Source organism: Chanos chanos, chromosome 14 (assembly GCF_902362185.1).
Source record: "Chanos chanos chromosome 14, fChaCha1.1, whole genome shotgun sequence".
NCBI classification, from domain to species: Eukaryota; Metazoa; Chordata; class Actinopteri; order Gonorynchiformes; family Chanidae; genus Chanos; species Chanos chanos.
Window position 1 is genome coordinate 13747945 of NC_044508.1, and position 15904 is coordinate 13763848.

General features: G+C 41.3%; 1 protein-coding gene across 5 annotated transcripts in view; it reads right to left on the reverse strand.

The window, feature by feature from the left end:
* gabrb3 (gamma-aminobutyric acid type A receptor subunit beta3) overlaps nucleotides 1-14527 on the reverse strand; it is a 29713-nt gene extending 15186 nt beyond the window's left edge. For all 5 annotated transcript variants that reach the window (XM_030792055.1, XM_030792051.1, XM_030792053.1 and 2 more), the window contains exons 1-4: nucleotides 14448-14527; nucleotides 14267-14358; nucleotides 14058-14125; nucleotides 1073-1293 (exon numbers count right to left, since the gene is read on the reverse strand). In XM_030792055.1, the coding sequence (XP_030647915.1) occupies nucleotides 1073-1293; nucleotides 14058-14125; nucleotides 14267-14358; nucleotides 14448-14527 (461 nt within the window). The remainder of the gene's footprint in view (nucleotides 1-1072; nucleotides 1294-14057; nucleotides 14126-14266; nucleotides 14359-14447) is intronic.
* Nucleotides 14528-15904: the final 1377 nt, after the last annotated feature.

A 15904-nucleotide genomic window follows, 5' to 3' on the forward strand; every position in this document is an offset into this window, starting at 1 on the left:
TTTGGAGGGATAGTTTACTCTCATGTTAACTTGTACCGTTCTCAGGCAGAAGAGTCAGTTGGCTCTTTTAATGCTGGTTATTAGGCTGAGTGAATTCATTTATTTCTAGTTATTATTGCATAAGATGCTAATGCTTTCATTGCCCTGTGAGATGAAAACAGGGAGCAGGACGTAACCATTACGGTGCATATTCACATTTCCCGGAATACATCAGTCACAAAGGAAGCTCCTTTAGCCCCTTGTTTCTCGTGCTGGTATAACGAGAGTGCGCCCTCCTTCTCATTCCATTTAATGCACAGCCACTTTCCTTTTAACGATCCCCCGTGTGAGCAAACAGATAACAACAACAACAACAAAAAAAAAACTTCTGTCTTTCCGCTATCAATTTCTTTGATCTTACGCATTACTCAATAAGAGTTACTGCCTGACACATGCTAAAAGATGTTTTGCGGATTGCTAATGCCGTCTTCAAATGTCATGTTGTACATCACTGTGGGATGTAAAGAACTTCTAATAAACCTGCTTCTCATGTGCTTGACACATTACTGGATGAATGCATTAATGTACGAAAGCTCATACGGAAGATGAAATGCTACAAGAGGTTGGGGAGGGTTTGGTTTGCTGTTTAGATTGTGGGCAGAAGATTCTAGAAGAAGAAGACACACCCAGCTCCATTTATCAAATTAAGCACTGGAGTCCATTTAGAAAGCAGCTATGATAGCACTAAGGGATTTGATAAGATAAGGATACGCATTATCTGTCAAGTCATTTAGTGACAGAATGGAGTGACATGAACAGGACAAGTCCCAGCAGTTAGCCATCATGTCTGCTGCTAAATCCGACTCATGTCCCAAGAGACTGTGTCTTCCGGGTGAAACCAAAAAAACAAAAAAAAATCTAGACATGCCAAATGCTTATACTTGTTATTCTGAACTCTATATGAAGCAGCTCCATGATGAACCTCATTCCGGTTCAATTGTTCAAAAACCATTTTCAGCTAATAATTTTTCATCCTGAAAGACATTCCCAGAATAAATTTAAGGAAATTCAAGGAAGCCGCTTTGGCGCCCACCTTAGTCCATACAAGACAGTACCATCCGGGTGCAAGCGTATCATGCGGTTTTTCACGGTCACGCCGTGAACAAAAGACTTCTTGTCATTTAAGAAGTAGGTGTCTGGTACCCAGAGCTGGTCAGCTACCCTGTTATCCAGAGTAAGGTTGAGGGGGATCCCAGAGTAGGCCAGACGCTTGTCCCTCCAGTACTGCTGGAAGTACATGGTCAACGTGTAGTCCTGCAAAACACAGTGAAGACAGAAATGATTACACACGAGAACTATACACTCACAGGACTGTGCGGTGGAGATTTAAACAGCCAAATTAGCTGGAAAAAATATTTAAAAAAAAACAGTGAAGGATTGATAACTTGTTCATCGTCATGTTTTGCCAGTCTGTCCTAGTGAAGGTTCTTCTTTATTTAAATGCATTCCTAGACATGTGAACCCTGTATAACTCACTTTATTTAAAAATCGTAGTCATAGAAATTTTGAAATTAATTGTTTGCTTAAAGAGAATTACTACCATGTAATAAAGTTGTTTGTGTTAGTGCTGCATTTTTTCTTCATTGTAAAAGCAGTATTAATGAAGAATATTTTGAATAATGAAGGCCAATTGGTATTATATGATACAAACTGGCAAGACATTACTTGGCAACAAGCTGGGTTTTTGTCAGACATAACTTGGCAGTAAATCCCTTTTAAGAGAAGAGTGTGGCACATTGCACAAGCAAGTGACATTTCACAATGCCACTGTGATAAATATTTTAAAAAGATGTAGTTCCTCCAGCTGAAGCTGAAATCTCACTTCAACAAACAAGGCTGTCGCAACAGCTTGAGGTTCATGGACTGTTCGTCTCTCTTTCTTGCTCTCTCTCTCTCTCCACACACACACACACACACACACACACACACACACACACACACACACACACACACACACACACACACACACACAGAGTATAGTAGACACTTCCAGGGTCAAAGCTCCAAATCCACTGACTGCAGCCTCTGGATTGTTTGGTTGTCAGAGTGATATTTATAGAATTGACAATTTTGGAATTGCAACAACCTGCCCTGTAGCTGTCATTTTTAAGTTTGTCTGAGATGAAATTCTTTTCAGGACAGTTCAGATCCTTAGATCAGCTTTTCTTTACTCAAGTCCAGAGGACCCAGTGAAAAGTACATGTATGCTTTATCACATGTGATCCAAGTTATCAACCAGTTAAAAAGCTCATGGCTTATTGAATGAATTGTGTTACTGCAGAGTTTGACCAAAGATGTGAAATCTTGTCTAGGACTGAATCTGACAAAGGACAAGAAAAAAATAATATCACATTCTGTAGCTACTATGGTCCACTTTGCTTCAGTCTGCTTTTGAACTAATCGCTACATTACTTCTGTCAAACAGCACATACAAATTGAATCTTACAAAGCAGTCAACATGAGGGTAATTGTATTAGATATGATCGCTGAAATGTCACATGTATGAGAGAGAGCTGTTCTTGTAGAGTTCATACGCAGTCAAAGTCCCAAAGGTGTTCCCTTTAAGCTGCTTTGTATGCAATGCACACTGGACAGCTTGACTCTAATGTAGATAAATGTGTGTGTGTGTGTGTGTGTGTGTGTGTGTGTGTGTGTGTGTGAGTGTGCACTTGTGTGCATGTATGTCTGTGTGTGTGTAAAGTACAGCCGGGGGAAACTAAGGACATACGTGTGTGTGTGTGTGTGTGTGTGTGTACTGTAAGAGGTAGTCAGGGGGAAGTAAGGGTATTCTGCCTGCCACATTGTGAACAATCTGTCGTTGTAATAAGACCTTGTTAGGTCTCATTTGCAAACATGTGTTTGTGATCAAGCTCAGTTTGACACTGCTACTGCTGCAAAGCTGAGCTCAGCATCACAGGAAACTGGACACACACACACACAAATGCACGCACGCGTGCGCGCACACACACACACACACAACTGTCTGGCTGTCTGAAACAGAGGATGTTGGACTTCACCTCACTGCTCTCTACATGTCTCTTCTTGTCTCTTTCTCTCTACCTCCCCTTTCTATAAGACTTGCGTTCAACATAGGTGAAGACATATTAAACAGATTTTCCTCATTACATACCGTACTATCTGAAGTTTAAGGACCGATTTCCATGTTCAAGAGTGCTCTGTACACCGCTCTCTACATATGTCTACAAATCCCTGTGCAAATCTGAAAGCAAATGGCTGTTTTGGCTAACTGATGTTTAGCATCAGGTACTACAACCTCTGTCTGTCCTTACTTCAGTCTGGACTCACAGGCGTGTGCGCTAATGATTGAACTGTGTGTGAGTGGGGGTTTTTTTTTGCAAGCAGTAGAGATATTTGTGTATGCTTACCTCATGAATCCAGCTTCAGCAGACCATGCACATTTAAGGCTACATCTCAAACTTTGCACTCCCAAAAGCCATATACAATCCAATAACAACAAAACCACTGATCTTTCTTTCCATATCACTGGCCAATCATCTCTAACATACCATGTTGTGGGCCCGCCCTACTTGTTCTTACGCCTTTGTTAGTTCATTGCCATAGTGACCCGGCATGCCCTCTCTTTGTTAGCTACTAAACATCTGTGACAGGATGCCTTGGTAAACACTTTCAGACGCCCCCAAGAACACGGAACCAGTCCGCGGGTTCCGTACTTTAAATCTGTTCTTTACACGGAAAAGGCTCTCAATTATTCACAGAAGTGCTGGGAGCACCCCTCCAAACAAACCTGCTTGGCCTAAAATATTCATCCGACCACGAACCCCCAGAGAAACATATCATCTGGAATGAGAGGGTAATCCTGACTGAGAAACAGTCTTGATTGAGGGCTTTGGTTTGTAATTTTAATCTAAACTGTATCAGTTTTGTTGTGGTTAGAATAAGGGGCTTTCTCAGTAACATTCAGATACTTAACTACTTATTACCATGCCAGATATTCCAGATATTCTTCAGTAACAACGGAAGAAAGTGTTTTCTGTTATAAAGCATCACCTCACATTGTTGAAATTTCGGTGTAAATATTAGCCAGTTCATCTATTAAAAGAGTTATATGAAAGTCAATATCTCAGACCAGCCTGTTTTGTCCATATGGCCTGAACTGGTCTGAATGTGAGCCTGCATTTGACTCCATATGTCCAGTACTGAATCAGGCATCCAATGACCTTAGCAGACTTTCAGATTATTTCAGCTCTGTTGCTTACAGTACATGAGTAATGATTTGGCTGATATTTCAATCACCATGTCTCTCCCTGTGAGAGTTTTACATAAAACCACTAAAATGATCTGTCATTCAAAAGTTTCTTTCATGTCCTTTAAAAACACTCCTCAGTTTGAACTAAAAAAAACCAAACCATTCAGTGTTTGTCAGAAGGGTGAACGCAGTAGGCTAAAACATGTTTTATTCAAAACTAAAAAAAGAAAGAAAAAAAAAATCCCAAAACAAATGTTGCTCTTGTATCTCATTTCAACCTCGGTTAATAAATTCAATTCACAAGGAGTGAGTGTGAGAAAATGGGAGTGAGAGAGAGAGAGAATGAGAGAGAAAGAAAACAAAAAGAGAGGAGTTATTCTAAACTGGCATGAATAAATGAGGCACAAAGGGAGGATGCGTGTCTATGGTGTCATCAGGCACGGCACTGACTGAACGCTCACGCACACCGACACGGTTACGGTGTGTCAGTCAAACATCGTTTATGTCAACTTAACATCAGCATGTCTGCTGGGAATACCAGAATAGCAGCGAAAAGCTCCAAAGATTTGAAAGAAAAACCCTGGGAGTCCTTCGCTGTCTCTGCTGCAACAGGCCATTTGATCCAGAGTTTCCGTCATAATCTTACCCATAAAGGTACTTAACACAGTGAGCGAGTTTACCAACATCCCTACTAACTACTCACTATCTCAAATCATTAAACTTCATTTAGAAAAACTAAACATTCGTCCACAGTTAGCGTTTGGAAAGCATGTGTGTGGTTAAAGATCTGGCTTGTTGGGAATGCTGGATTGTTGAGAATTTCAGCTCATATTTCATTTTGTGTTGTCTCTCTTGAGGCTATCCTACCACTACGCTGCTGACTAAAATCAGCCAATGAATCATTCATTATCAGCCTGTCAAAGCAGGATCAACGGTGAAAGGTCAAACAGAAAACACTCTGCTGTCTGTCTCTATCCAGTCACACTCTCACCCTCATTTCACATTCAAATGAACACGTCCTCTGGAAACAAAATACAATTCATCTCTGAAAACCTATTCCAGTTTCTCAGGAGAACACAAGAGCACGCCTCCAAACCCTTATTTGTTTGCAGCAGGCGGGAGATATTACGGCATAAAGGGACTGACTTCTCTGTTTCAGCTTTTTCCATCCTGCTCTCCCTCAGCGTTAGGATTCTCCTCTGACTGCCCAGCGGAGACGGGCCCTCAGGGCTCTGCAGTGGCGCGAGTGTTGGCCTTATTGACAGAGCCTTTAAATTTTAAAGTTTAACGCTCCTTTCAGCAATGCAGTGCAGTCCTGTGAGGAATGATTTCTCACAAGGTGAAAGCAAACAATCATCAAAAATGCTGCAATTTTTTTTCCTTCTCTTAATTGTATTAGGTATATAACCTCACTTACAGCTGACTAACAAAGACAATGGGTTATATTAGACCAACAATCATTCTCTCATAAGGCTCATTTGCATGTGCCCAAACAAATGACCAATCATTGATGTGCTACTAGAGCTTTGACCAATTACACACCGGATTCAGGTTGGAATTTGCATATAGAACATGACTTAGTATATCAGGGTCCTGAGTGTATTATTGCCTCACTAGCAGGATCTGCACCAGAGTCTGTGGAATGCACCTGTTGCTCTCACAGCTGCTGACTCTACAAACATATATATTTATCCTGGATATTCCATTAATAGGCACTTACGGAAGGCCTGGGTTAACATTCCCGTACACTGAAATACACCCTGATTAGACAATTATAGGGCTCTAAGCCGACTATCGGGCTAAAAATACATGAGGCGGGTGGGGGAAAGGTAGAAGAGGGGCAAACAAAGGGCTAAATATATAAATAAATCTTGTCTCCTTGACGACATGTTCTCTGCAGCACGCCCACACATTAGCATTGGGCTCTGGGCCGATACCTTGTGAGATCTTGTCAACTCGTCCACTTGTTTCCTTATTCTCTCTGCCTGTCTGTCAGTCTGTCTGTCTGTCTGTCTCTCTCTCTCTCTCTATCTATCTATCTCCCTGCATCCCTTTCTCTCTCTCTCTCTCTCTCTGTCCTTCTCTCTCTCTCTTTTGCTCTCTCTCTCTCTCTCTCAGAACCTGTCTAACCAGTGTCCTGATAAAATGCTGAATGAAACACATGGGAGAAAATTCAGTCAGGACTTACACTCCAAAACTCGCACACCTAACGACTAAAATCGGACAGCTTGCATGTCATTTTCTTTTCTTTTTTTTTTTTGGCTTTGATTAATTAACCTAATAGAAACCAGTTCATAATGAGGAATTAACAAAGGAGAACCCTTTTATTAATGTCTAGTCTAGCTTTTGAAGTATTTCATTGTTGTATGAAATGTGACAAAGAGCACAAGGCTGTTTATCTGAGGAGAGAGAGTTAATTACCAACATTCATCATTTCTCCTGTTGTCTCAGTGCTAGTCTCACAGACAGTCACGCACAGTGATGCTTGATTAGACCAAAACGTTTCACCTGAATGTATGAGGACAAAGGGTGTTTGTATGTCTATGACCTTTTTTGCTGGGGCTGTGTTTTCAGTACTTTTTTCCGCACGTTGTACGAAAACAGTTATTTCAGAGGTTCCTGTAACACCCCCTGGAAACTTCCTTCTTCACCTGAATAAGTGCCGCAAACATCTTGTGATCGCAACTGAAAACGGTGCTGGTTTCCAAGGCAACGGTTCTCACCAATGCGGTTGGGCGGCCGTGCTGAATCTCTGGCCCTGCTGTGTGTCTCTATTCAGTGATTTCATACTGTTGCTTTGCTAGTATTAAAAGTCTTTATTCACAATGTCTTCCCCACCTAGAGAAATACAGGAACATGGAAAGTGGATAGTGACAGAACACAAGCAATACTTTCTGTTTTTGCCCAAAAAAATGTGTGTTTGTTCCTCATATATTCTGTCCTAATGAATTGTACTAATTTATTACTAGTATTTTTAAAACAATTCAAATTGCCTAGTGTCTTTTTGGCAAGTCTAATGGTTTTATGTGATGACGTTAATTACAAAGTCATCATAAGAAATCATGCTCACAGAATTTAGTGAATTTTATTATGATGGTTATACAGCGATAACTAAACTAAGTTTCTTTGCTGATATCATTCAAATGTATGCAGCTCTAAGTGAGATGTTGTCAATTTCACACTTCAGTATTGATGAAGAGAAGCTGCAGTCACACTGGGCCTCCTGCTTTCCCTGACTGCATGACGAACTGGCTCCTCCACCAGTGTCTCTCTCTCGCTCTCTCTCTCTCTCTCTCTCTCTCTGTCTCTCTCTCTTCTCTCTCTTTCTCTCTCTCCCTCTCTCTCTCTCTTCTCTCTCTCTCTCTTCCTTTTTTGTCTATGTCTCTTTCTCTCCCTCTGTGTATATGTGTATGTGTGTGTGTGTGTGTGTGTGTATGTATGTGTGCGCGTGTGTGCGCGTGCCATATCCGCTGAGGTCTTCAATGCCAGGACATCTGCAAGGATACAACACTCAATAGCCACACACACACACACACACACACACACACACACATACACACACACACACAGACACACACAGGCACTGTCATCTCTGAGCTTCATCAGACAGAGCTACAGAGTTACTGCCTGTAAGACTCTCTCAGATGTGGCACCACAAGATTTCATACACTATGATGCTAGTGTTGCAGATCAGGGCAAAAGCTGCTTTTACTCAGGCATCAGCCACTAAAAATGCCCCAAAGTCTAACCAAACACCAAGGACTTAAACCATTCTGTATTCCAAAAAGAGGAGAGCTAAGTGGTGAATCAATCGATAAATCCCAGACACCTCTTATGAGAAGTTGAACATAAGAGTGTAACCGCAGTGCCCAGACTGCAGTTTTTTATGAGGTCAGAAGAAGGAATCTTCTAAAAGGTTCACTCTGTAGTTAAAAGCAAGTGAAAGAGAGCAACTAGCAGCAATACACAGCTTTTATCAGTGACGCAGTAGCACACAAGCACTTCTAACATTTTTTCCAGCTGAAATTATGCATCACATTAAAAATGTTGCTGAATGTTCCAGGAGGATGTGCGGACGTTTAGAGTATATGTGTGTGTGTGTGTGCGCGCGCGTGTGTGTGTGTGTGCGTGTGCGTGTGTGCGCGTGTGTTCGTGTGTGTGTGCGTGCGCATGTGTACCTGAGTTAGAAGCGGATTACAACGCATGTGTTATCGATATGAAGGAAATATGCGTTAGTGATTAATATTAGAATGAACTGTCAAGCAAAGATGGAATATCATTTCTGCATTTCAAAAGCACATTTTCCAGAAGCAGCACAATTTATTATTAGGTTAAATGACATATGAATATTTTTCTTGTCACAACACTCTACAAAATATGCTGTTCCCTTCTCCAGGCTTTGCTAACTGCTCTGAATTGGATCCTGTCTGTAGACACGCAGCACAAGGAAACAACATTGATAATATTTGAATGTTGTTGATTTCTGGGGAAATATTCTGCTTGTTCCCAGTACATTTTGACAGACGGCATAATTTCATATTCTCGATGCGGGCACTCCTTCAGGAAAGGTTGTGTAAGCAGCATGGCTTGTCAGATCTAAAATCGTGATTAATTAATTTTATGGAGAGGTGTTAAATTTTTTAAAGTTTCTGCACTTCTTACACAAACAATCCACATGACAGGCCATCAAGAACGAATTTTGAATTTTTTTTTTTTCCTACTGGATAGTTCCATTGTGTTCCACATGTGACTATGTTTGTGTGTGCATTTGTACATGTATAACAAGCATGCATGTGTACATATGCATAAATGTACTTGTGTGTGTGTGTGTGTGTGTGTGTGTGTGTGTGTGTGTGTGTGTTTGTGTGTGTGTGTATTTTTGCAGTACACCTGATTCCACTTCTTTCTCCTGTTTACCTGTCAGACACAGGCGATCAGTGGATATCTCATGGGAAACATTAAGATCCCCATCACTACCTGCCTCCCATCATTACAACTGATAACGTACAACTCTGAACAAGCAGGTTTCCATGTCACCTCAGTATTCATCATACGAAGCTCTGCCTACAAAAATGAACCAGGGTTACAACCTTAGGCAGCAGCCCGCTGTAAAATAAAGGGAATCCCTGTTTGAAGTTGTTGTGTGAGTAGGGTGCATTCACCACTTCATTGATATTTATACTATATAAATATCAATGCATGGAAAACACTGTACGCTTAAAGCTGTTTAAACACTGCAAATCGAGTCAAATATGCCTTGCAGATAGTATAACTTCCCCTCTGCAAATGAGGCTTGAAAGAATCTTGACCGTATTGCTATGCATGCGTCCTTTCGTGTTTAAGGCATTTGATGAAAGAGTGGAGATCCAGACTGAGTGGCATCATGCCAGAGCGGTTTCAGGCTGTGAAGGGGAAATCACAAATTCTCCACTAATTTCCCGCCCTGTCAGTACTGGACCCCTGGGACTATTGCTTTTGTCATTGAGTCTGACAGCAAGAGGTTGTAAAAATAGCCTGTGTGCTGAGGGCTTCATTGGGTGCATGTGTGTGTGTGTGTGTCTGTGTCTGTGGTGTGTGTGTGTGTGCGCGCGCACGCGAATGTGTGTGTTTGTGTGTGTGTGTGTGTGTGTGTGTGTGTGTGTGTGTGTGTGTATGTCTGTGTGTGTGTGTGAGTGTGTGTGCACATGTGTGTTTGTCTGTGTGTGTCTGTGTGTGTGCATTTCTCATAGAGGAGTAGCAGAAACTCAGAGCACTGACTTTTAATCTCTGGGTTCATACATATAAGACTAAGCTAATGAGACATCATGCTACACCTGTGTCTTACACACACACACACACACACACACACACACACACGCACATGCATACACTGACCCACAGTCAAGACAATGGATTATTTCTATATGATGGGAATCGTTCAGTTGTGACCATATCAATCAAAAGTGTGTTAACCGTCACTGCTGTTTCAGTCACTGGGGTTTAAACTATATACTTATTCGAATCCACAATCTTCTGACATTATGATGAGTAAGACTCAGGCAACAGAATCCATTATCATTATCAAAATCAACACACACACACACACACACACACACACACAATATCATAGGAGATATTTTCAATGCCAGTATCAGTAGCAATGTCAATAGAGTTCAGCTGCCTCGCTGTTATGTACAAGCATTTTGTGAATCTCTCTGTTGTTGAGTCTGTGATTCTGTGTCGTCAGCTTTTTATTAATGGGCTACTTGTAAGTGTTCTTATTTTTATCAAAGCACTGGATGAGGATATTGAAAAATACAGAATTTTAGGCGAGCAGTGATGCAGCCACAAGAAAACGCATGGATCGGCAAAGTAGCGAAACATAAAAAGCAACTGTTCCAGATTCAAACTCATTCTCAAGCACTTTGAAAGCATGACTAAACGAAGGAGAAAAAAATGGAAAGGGACATTCAAGTGAAAATGTTACAGAAATAATACCTCATTTCAAAAAGAAAAAAAAAACAAACAAACCTGACAACAGACTGAATAATTGAAGTTTTTAAAGCTTTTTCTTTTTTTTTTTATGCTGCCAGGTTCCATTATGCTAGCTTGTACAGAACCCTGCAAAAAGCCTTTTATTGAAATGAACCACACGCATAGTGAAAACTGCTTTGCGTTACATATTGGCCACCATAAAGCCCCTTTCGTGATTTGCCGGCACATAAAAGTCAACACGACACGCGTTAGTGCGACAGTAAAATCCCCTCAATGTCACGCATTTGTCCCCCACCTGGGAAACACGGTAATACGCACTGTGGACAGGTAGCGCTTGCGGTTCAGTTTGCCCTTCTCTACGAAGGTTAGACACTGTGTCTGCACATGGTCATGTGCTGGTATGAATTGTCAGTGCCATAAGAGCTTTTTCCATAGATGGGCTCAAACAAACTAAGCTGACTTCTTATTGGATTTTGTGAAAGCAAAGGTGACTTCCAGCTTGTTCCCTATACTGGTTAATGTGTTGCTATCTCCTCTGATTTTGTTTGTGTTACAAACATTTTGTCAATGTAAAGTCATAATTAAAAACTAATTCATCAACTAAAAGCCACGGATAGGAAGTACAATAAGAGGAATCAAACAGTATGGACAAGTGAAGCCTTTTCAGGACCTTGGACAGCGCCAAGCAGAGACCTATTCTCCTTTTGTCACTGACTACACAGACATGTGATTTATAAGGCCATCAACAAACAGTTTCCCAGTGTGTAAACAATTTGTGGGTGTGTCCATTATCTGTGTGTGTGTGTGTGTGTGTGTGTGTGTGTGTGTGTGTGTGTGTTAGGGGTTTTCTCCATATCCATCTTACACTCCACCACGCTGTTGCTATAAAGGGGACTTTTATCCCCAGTCGTCCTAGGTTCTCAGCCTCTCAGAGTCACTGCATCCCCACAGAGAACGCAGGGAGCATAATCCTGATTTGAACCTCTAAAGAGAGGTAATCCCTTAACTGAGTTGAAATAGGATGCTGTCATTCTTAGTCTTATAATCCAGTTAGCACCCACTTTATTACCTTACTCTTCTAAGACTGAAAGTGCTGTTCAAAAGACTAATGCCATGAGAGGGTAAAAATTTCTCTGCATTGGATTACAAACAGGATGTGTATGAATACTTTATGCTGACAGTCAATTTCCATCCATGATACAAATAACATTGAATTTGACTTAGTTAATAATGTATGCAGTTAATAACAATGCATGTAGTGTTGATTAATTATTCACATTGCTAATATAGCAAAAAACAAAAACATAAATCAATAAATCACTGCTAAATGACTGACATGAAACAGAGTAAAGAAAATGAAATATCAGAAGCACTGTCTTTAAACTAATAGTAATGGAGCCACAGTTTTCAGGACCATGGATAGCACCCTTAATGGCTTTGTCAATTATTTCATGTTAGAGTTCAGCTACTGACTGATGGCCAGCCTGTGCTGAACTAGAATGTAAAGAGAAAAAGAGCTGAAGCTTAGATATAGGCTACAAGTCTCATTAGATGACATAGTTTAGCACATTTGTCAGGACACTGATAAGAAGGCGCCAGTCAGGCCACCAAATGGCGTGTGTCGTAACAGTTTTCTGATCTACGAGTGAACTTTGGGACAGTCTATATGGGACAAGATCTTGAACACACGCCCAGAGACAGGTTTCCTTCTTAATACAAGATTAGTTCACCTGGCCTTAACTCTCGCCATCAAACCTAAGGATGTGCTTACCACTATTCGTTTTAATTAGAGAATACACACAAATACGAATACAAACAAAAATAAAGCCACCTGCTTGAAGGTCCAGGTGTTTTCCACTTGTATTGTGAGTCAAAGTTAATTAATCCATTCAACAACACATGTGCCCTGCGGCCTCTGATTGGTCATTAAACTGGGCCTGACTGCCACCGCTATCATTTCTGACCAATAGCGATGGAGGGTATGAAAAGGCTGTCTCATCTGAAATATAACCTGACCTTAATTAAGACCACAGATTGGGTACGGTCATCATGGCGACCGTGTGGTCTCATATGGTGATGTAAGCTGTCACCACTGAGGAAGAGCGAGGCTCTGTCTCCACCAGGTGCGATCGGGCTTTCGACATGCAGTAACTGCTTAAATTAAAATGTAGAAACAGGACGTAAGTCATCAGGGAATGTTGTCAATGATCAAAATGTTTGGGTTCACTTTTTTTTTTCTTTTGTCCCAGTTAGAAACACGTAAGCGGTATATCCATATTCATCAGCTCTTAGCGCTACGAAGGCGTTAAGAATAGCAGTTCATTTTTGAAAGCTTGTGCTGACTCAAAATGCACCAAACCAAAAATCCAGTCATAAATTCCTGTCAAAACGACGTGTCTAGCCACTTCCTGTCGGAAACTCAAGGGCCTGTGGCGTGCTCACTCAGCATCCGCAAAAAATATTTCAGGCCAAGGATGAATGATCTGAGTATCTGGTTCTGTCGTTCCTTTTTACAGGCTCTTGACTTTTTCCCTCAGGTGGCCCACAGAACCCCTGAAGACAGGAGTGTGGACTCTTACAAGGTTTGGGAGAGAGCTTACATTGTTGATAAATAACCATTTTAAGTCTTATGCTGAGAGATGATGTTTGGCTTTGCGCGGGGTTGCACTTTGTTGACTACTCTGTCTGTCAGGTGTGTTTTCTCTGGTACTCAAACCAGAGGAAAGTTTCCGCTGTGGAAGGTTTGCTGCAGATACTCAGAGTCAGTAGTGTCGTTTGGTACATTATGGTATTGTTTTGTTTTGTTTTTTTCGTGAGATGCACTTAAGGGTGACCTGACAAATGCACAGGCAGCCCTCCTACAGACAGAATCACACCTACCCGACAATAATAGCTTCATACGCGATGAAAGTGACAAATCTAAAAGCTCATTTGCATTGCAAAAGAAACACAATCCGACAACAAGTTCCACAAACCTGACTGTTCTGTTCTGCTTCTGGTCTTTTATGTTTCTCCTATGCGTTGGCTTTGATTCACATGGGTTTAACGCCATGGATAACGCCATAACATCGAGACTAGCATCACTGATAAGCAGGGATCAGAACCCACTGATACAAAGTAATGGACAGTCCCCAGACAATAGCACCAGGAATTCATGCCATTACCGCAGTCCATTATCTGAGAGCTTAGGTGAGGAGTAAGGCAACGTCCCGTGCAATACTCCGTCACTCCTGAAGTTGCGCAGCAGGTTGATAACAAACGGCTCATTAGCAAAGAATAGCTCGTTTGATGAAGATGAGACAGCAGGAGCACTTACCATATTGACTTCAGACACCATGTCTATACTCGCCACGTCTATACTCATTCCAACTGCTACCGGAGGACCTGAAATAAACAAGTAATTTCACTAACTAATTTAATATAAATATGTCGTGTGTTTGTTTAACTATTTTTTTGAAGCGCTCAGATTACAGCGTTGAAAGTTGACTCAAAATATCATAACATTTAAAATCAAATGCTACGCACCTCCAAAGTCAGGTCGAAGGCGAATGTCATATCCTTTTAACAGTTTGTCCACTGTCTCTTTGACAAATGACATGTTGCCTGGTTCATTGGCGCTGAAACGAAAAAAAGAGAGTTATTCCTATTCACCAAAACGGCACCGTCGTTCCATGTTCACGCGCTGTCACCAGCACTTACCACTTACCTCTGAGCACAGCACACCAGTGCCACAATTACCGGTACCGAAAGAACACCGAACAGCCTGCGTTTCTTTATTCCAAACATTCCTTATGATGTTAATGGAAAATGAATCGAGTGACAAAAAGTCGTTGAACGGTTTCCCGGTGTGCACAGGTTTGATTAGTCCATTAAGGGCTCTTGGCTAAACAAAAAAGTCATGGTAGACCCCTGTAACGGTTGGAGACGATGAAAGATTTTGTTGCAATCCAGTGTTTCGCTCTCTTGCGCAGACTGAGTGTTATTTGGACGAGGATTTGGTAAATACCGTGCATTTTGCCCAAGACATAAGGAGGAGCTGGTGCTGGCAGGAGAGTCAATGTTTGGGACTCAGCCAGATCCCCATCCTTCGATTTTGACGTCCGCAGCTGGACAGTCTCCCAAAAACAACCCTCTCTTGAGTCCCAATCTCACGCCTCCTCTCTGTTTGGCTTTCGGTTAGCAAACAGGTCGATAAGTTGAAGATGATAGACGAAGTATTACAAACCGCTCACTCTCACAATCCCCTATTCTGACCAAGCTGTGTATTTCCCTCGAATACACCTGACAGTATAATTAGAATTCTTTGTGCGTCTGTGAATATGAGTGGCTGAGTGTCGCGGCATTGAGTAATGCTTGGCAACCACGCTGTCCGGAGTTTGAGGAAATTGGCTTGCCAAGCATAAAAGACTTCACGATAACCAAAGTGACCACGTGATACCAAAGTATACAAGCCATAGTTCGCGCGCGGTTTGGCTGATCGGTACGGCTGATTTCTTATATGATTAATACCTCAGTTTAATTTACGAACGAATACGATAACTTTTGTGGTTGAAATGTGTCCATTGTGTGGGTACATATACAACATGTGGCGAAGGAATATGCAATAAGTGATTTACCATACTAATGTAACTGAACAAAATGATTAGCTTTTAGAATAAATAAAAGTGAACACCTCCAAGCAAACAAGCTCTGAGGTAACATCCTACGGACTTTGCAAAAAATCAGTTCTCATCGTTTGACTTGACTGTGATAAAAATGAATGGTTTCAAATAAAATTATATTTGTAATTTTTGATTTTTGCATGGTTTGTTACATATTAAATAAAGATGGTTATCCAGCTTTATTAGTGCATCAAGATTGAATGTTTGGGACCAGATTATCATGTCTTGATTGTTTAGTAGAGAGAGAGAGATGTAGGTAGTTAATAAGGAAAAAAAAAAAGTTCCCTCAAACACTGTCCACATCACATCTGTGGCAGGTTACATCAGACCTGTCATGTCTACTAAGTACCAGACTCTTCCCAGTCCATTTGAGTGTTATGGATTCTCCAGACTGTGACAGGTGGGGTAGATGTTCTCTCTCTCTTTCTCTCTCTCTCTCTCTCTCTCTCTCTCTCTCTCCCTCTCTCTCTGTCTATCTCCCTCTCTCACACACATACACTCA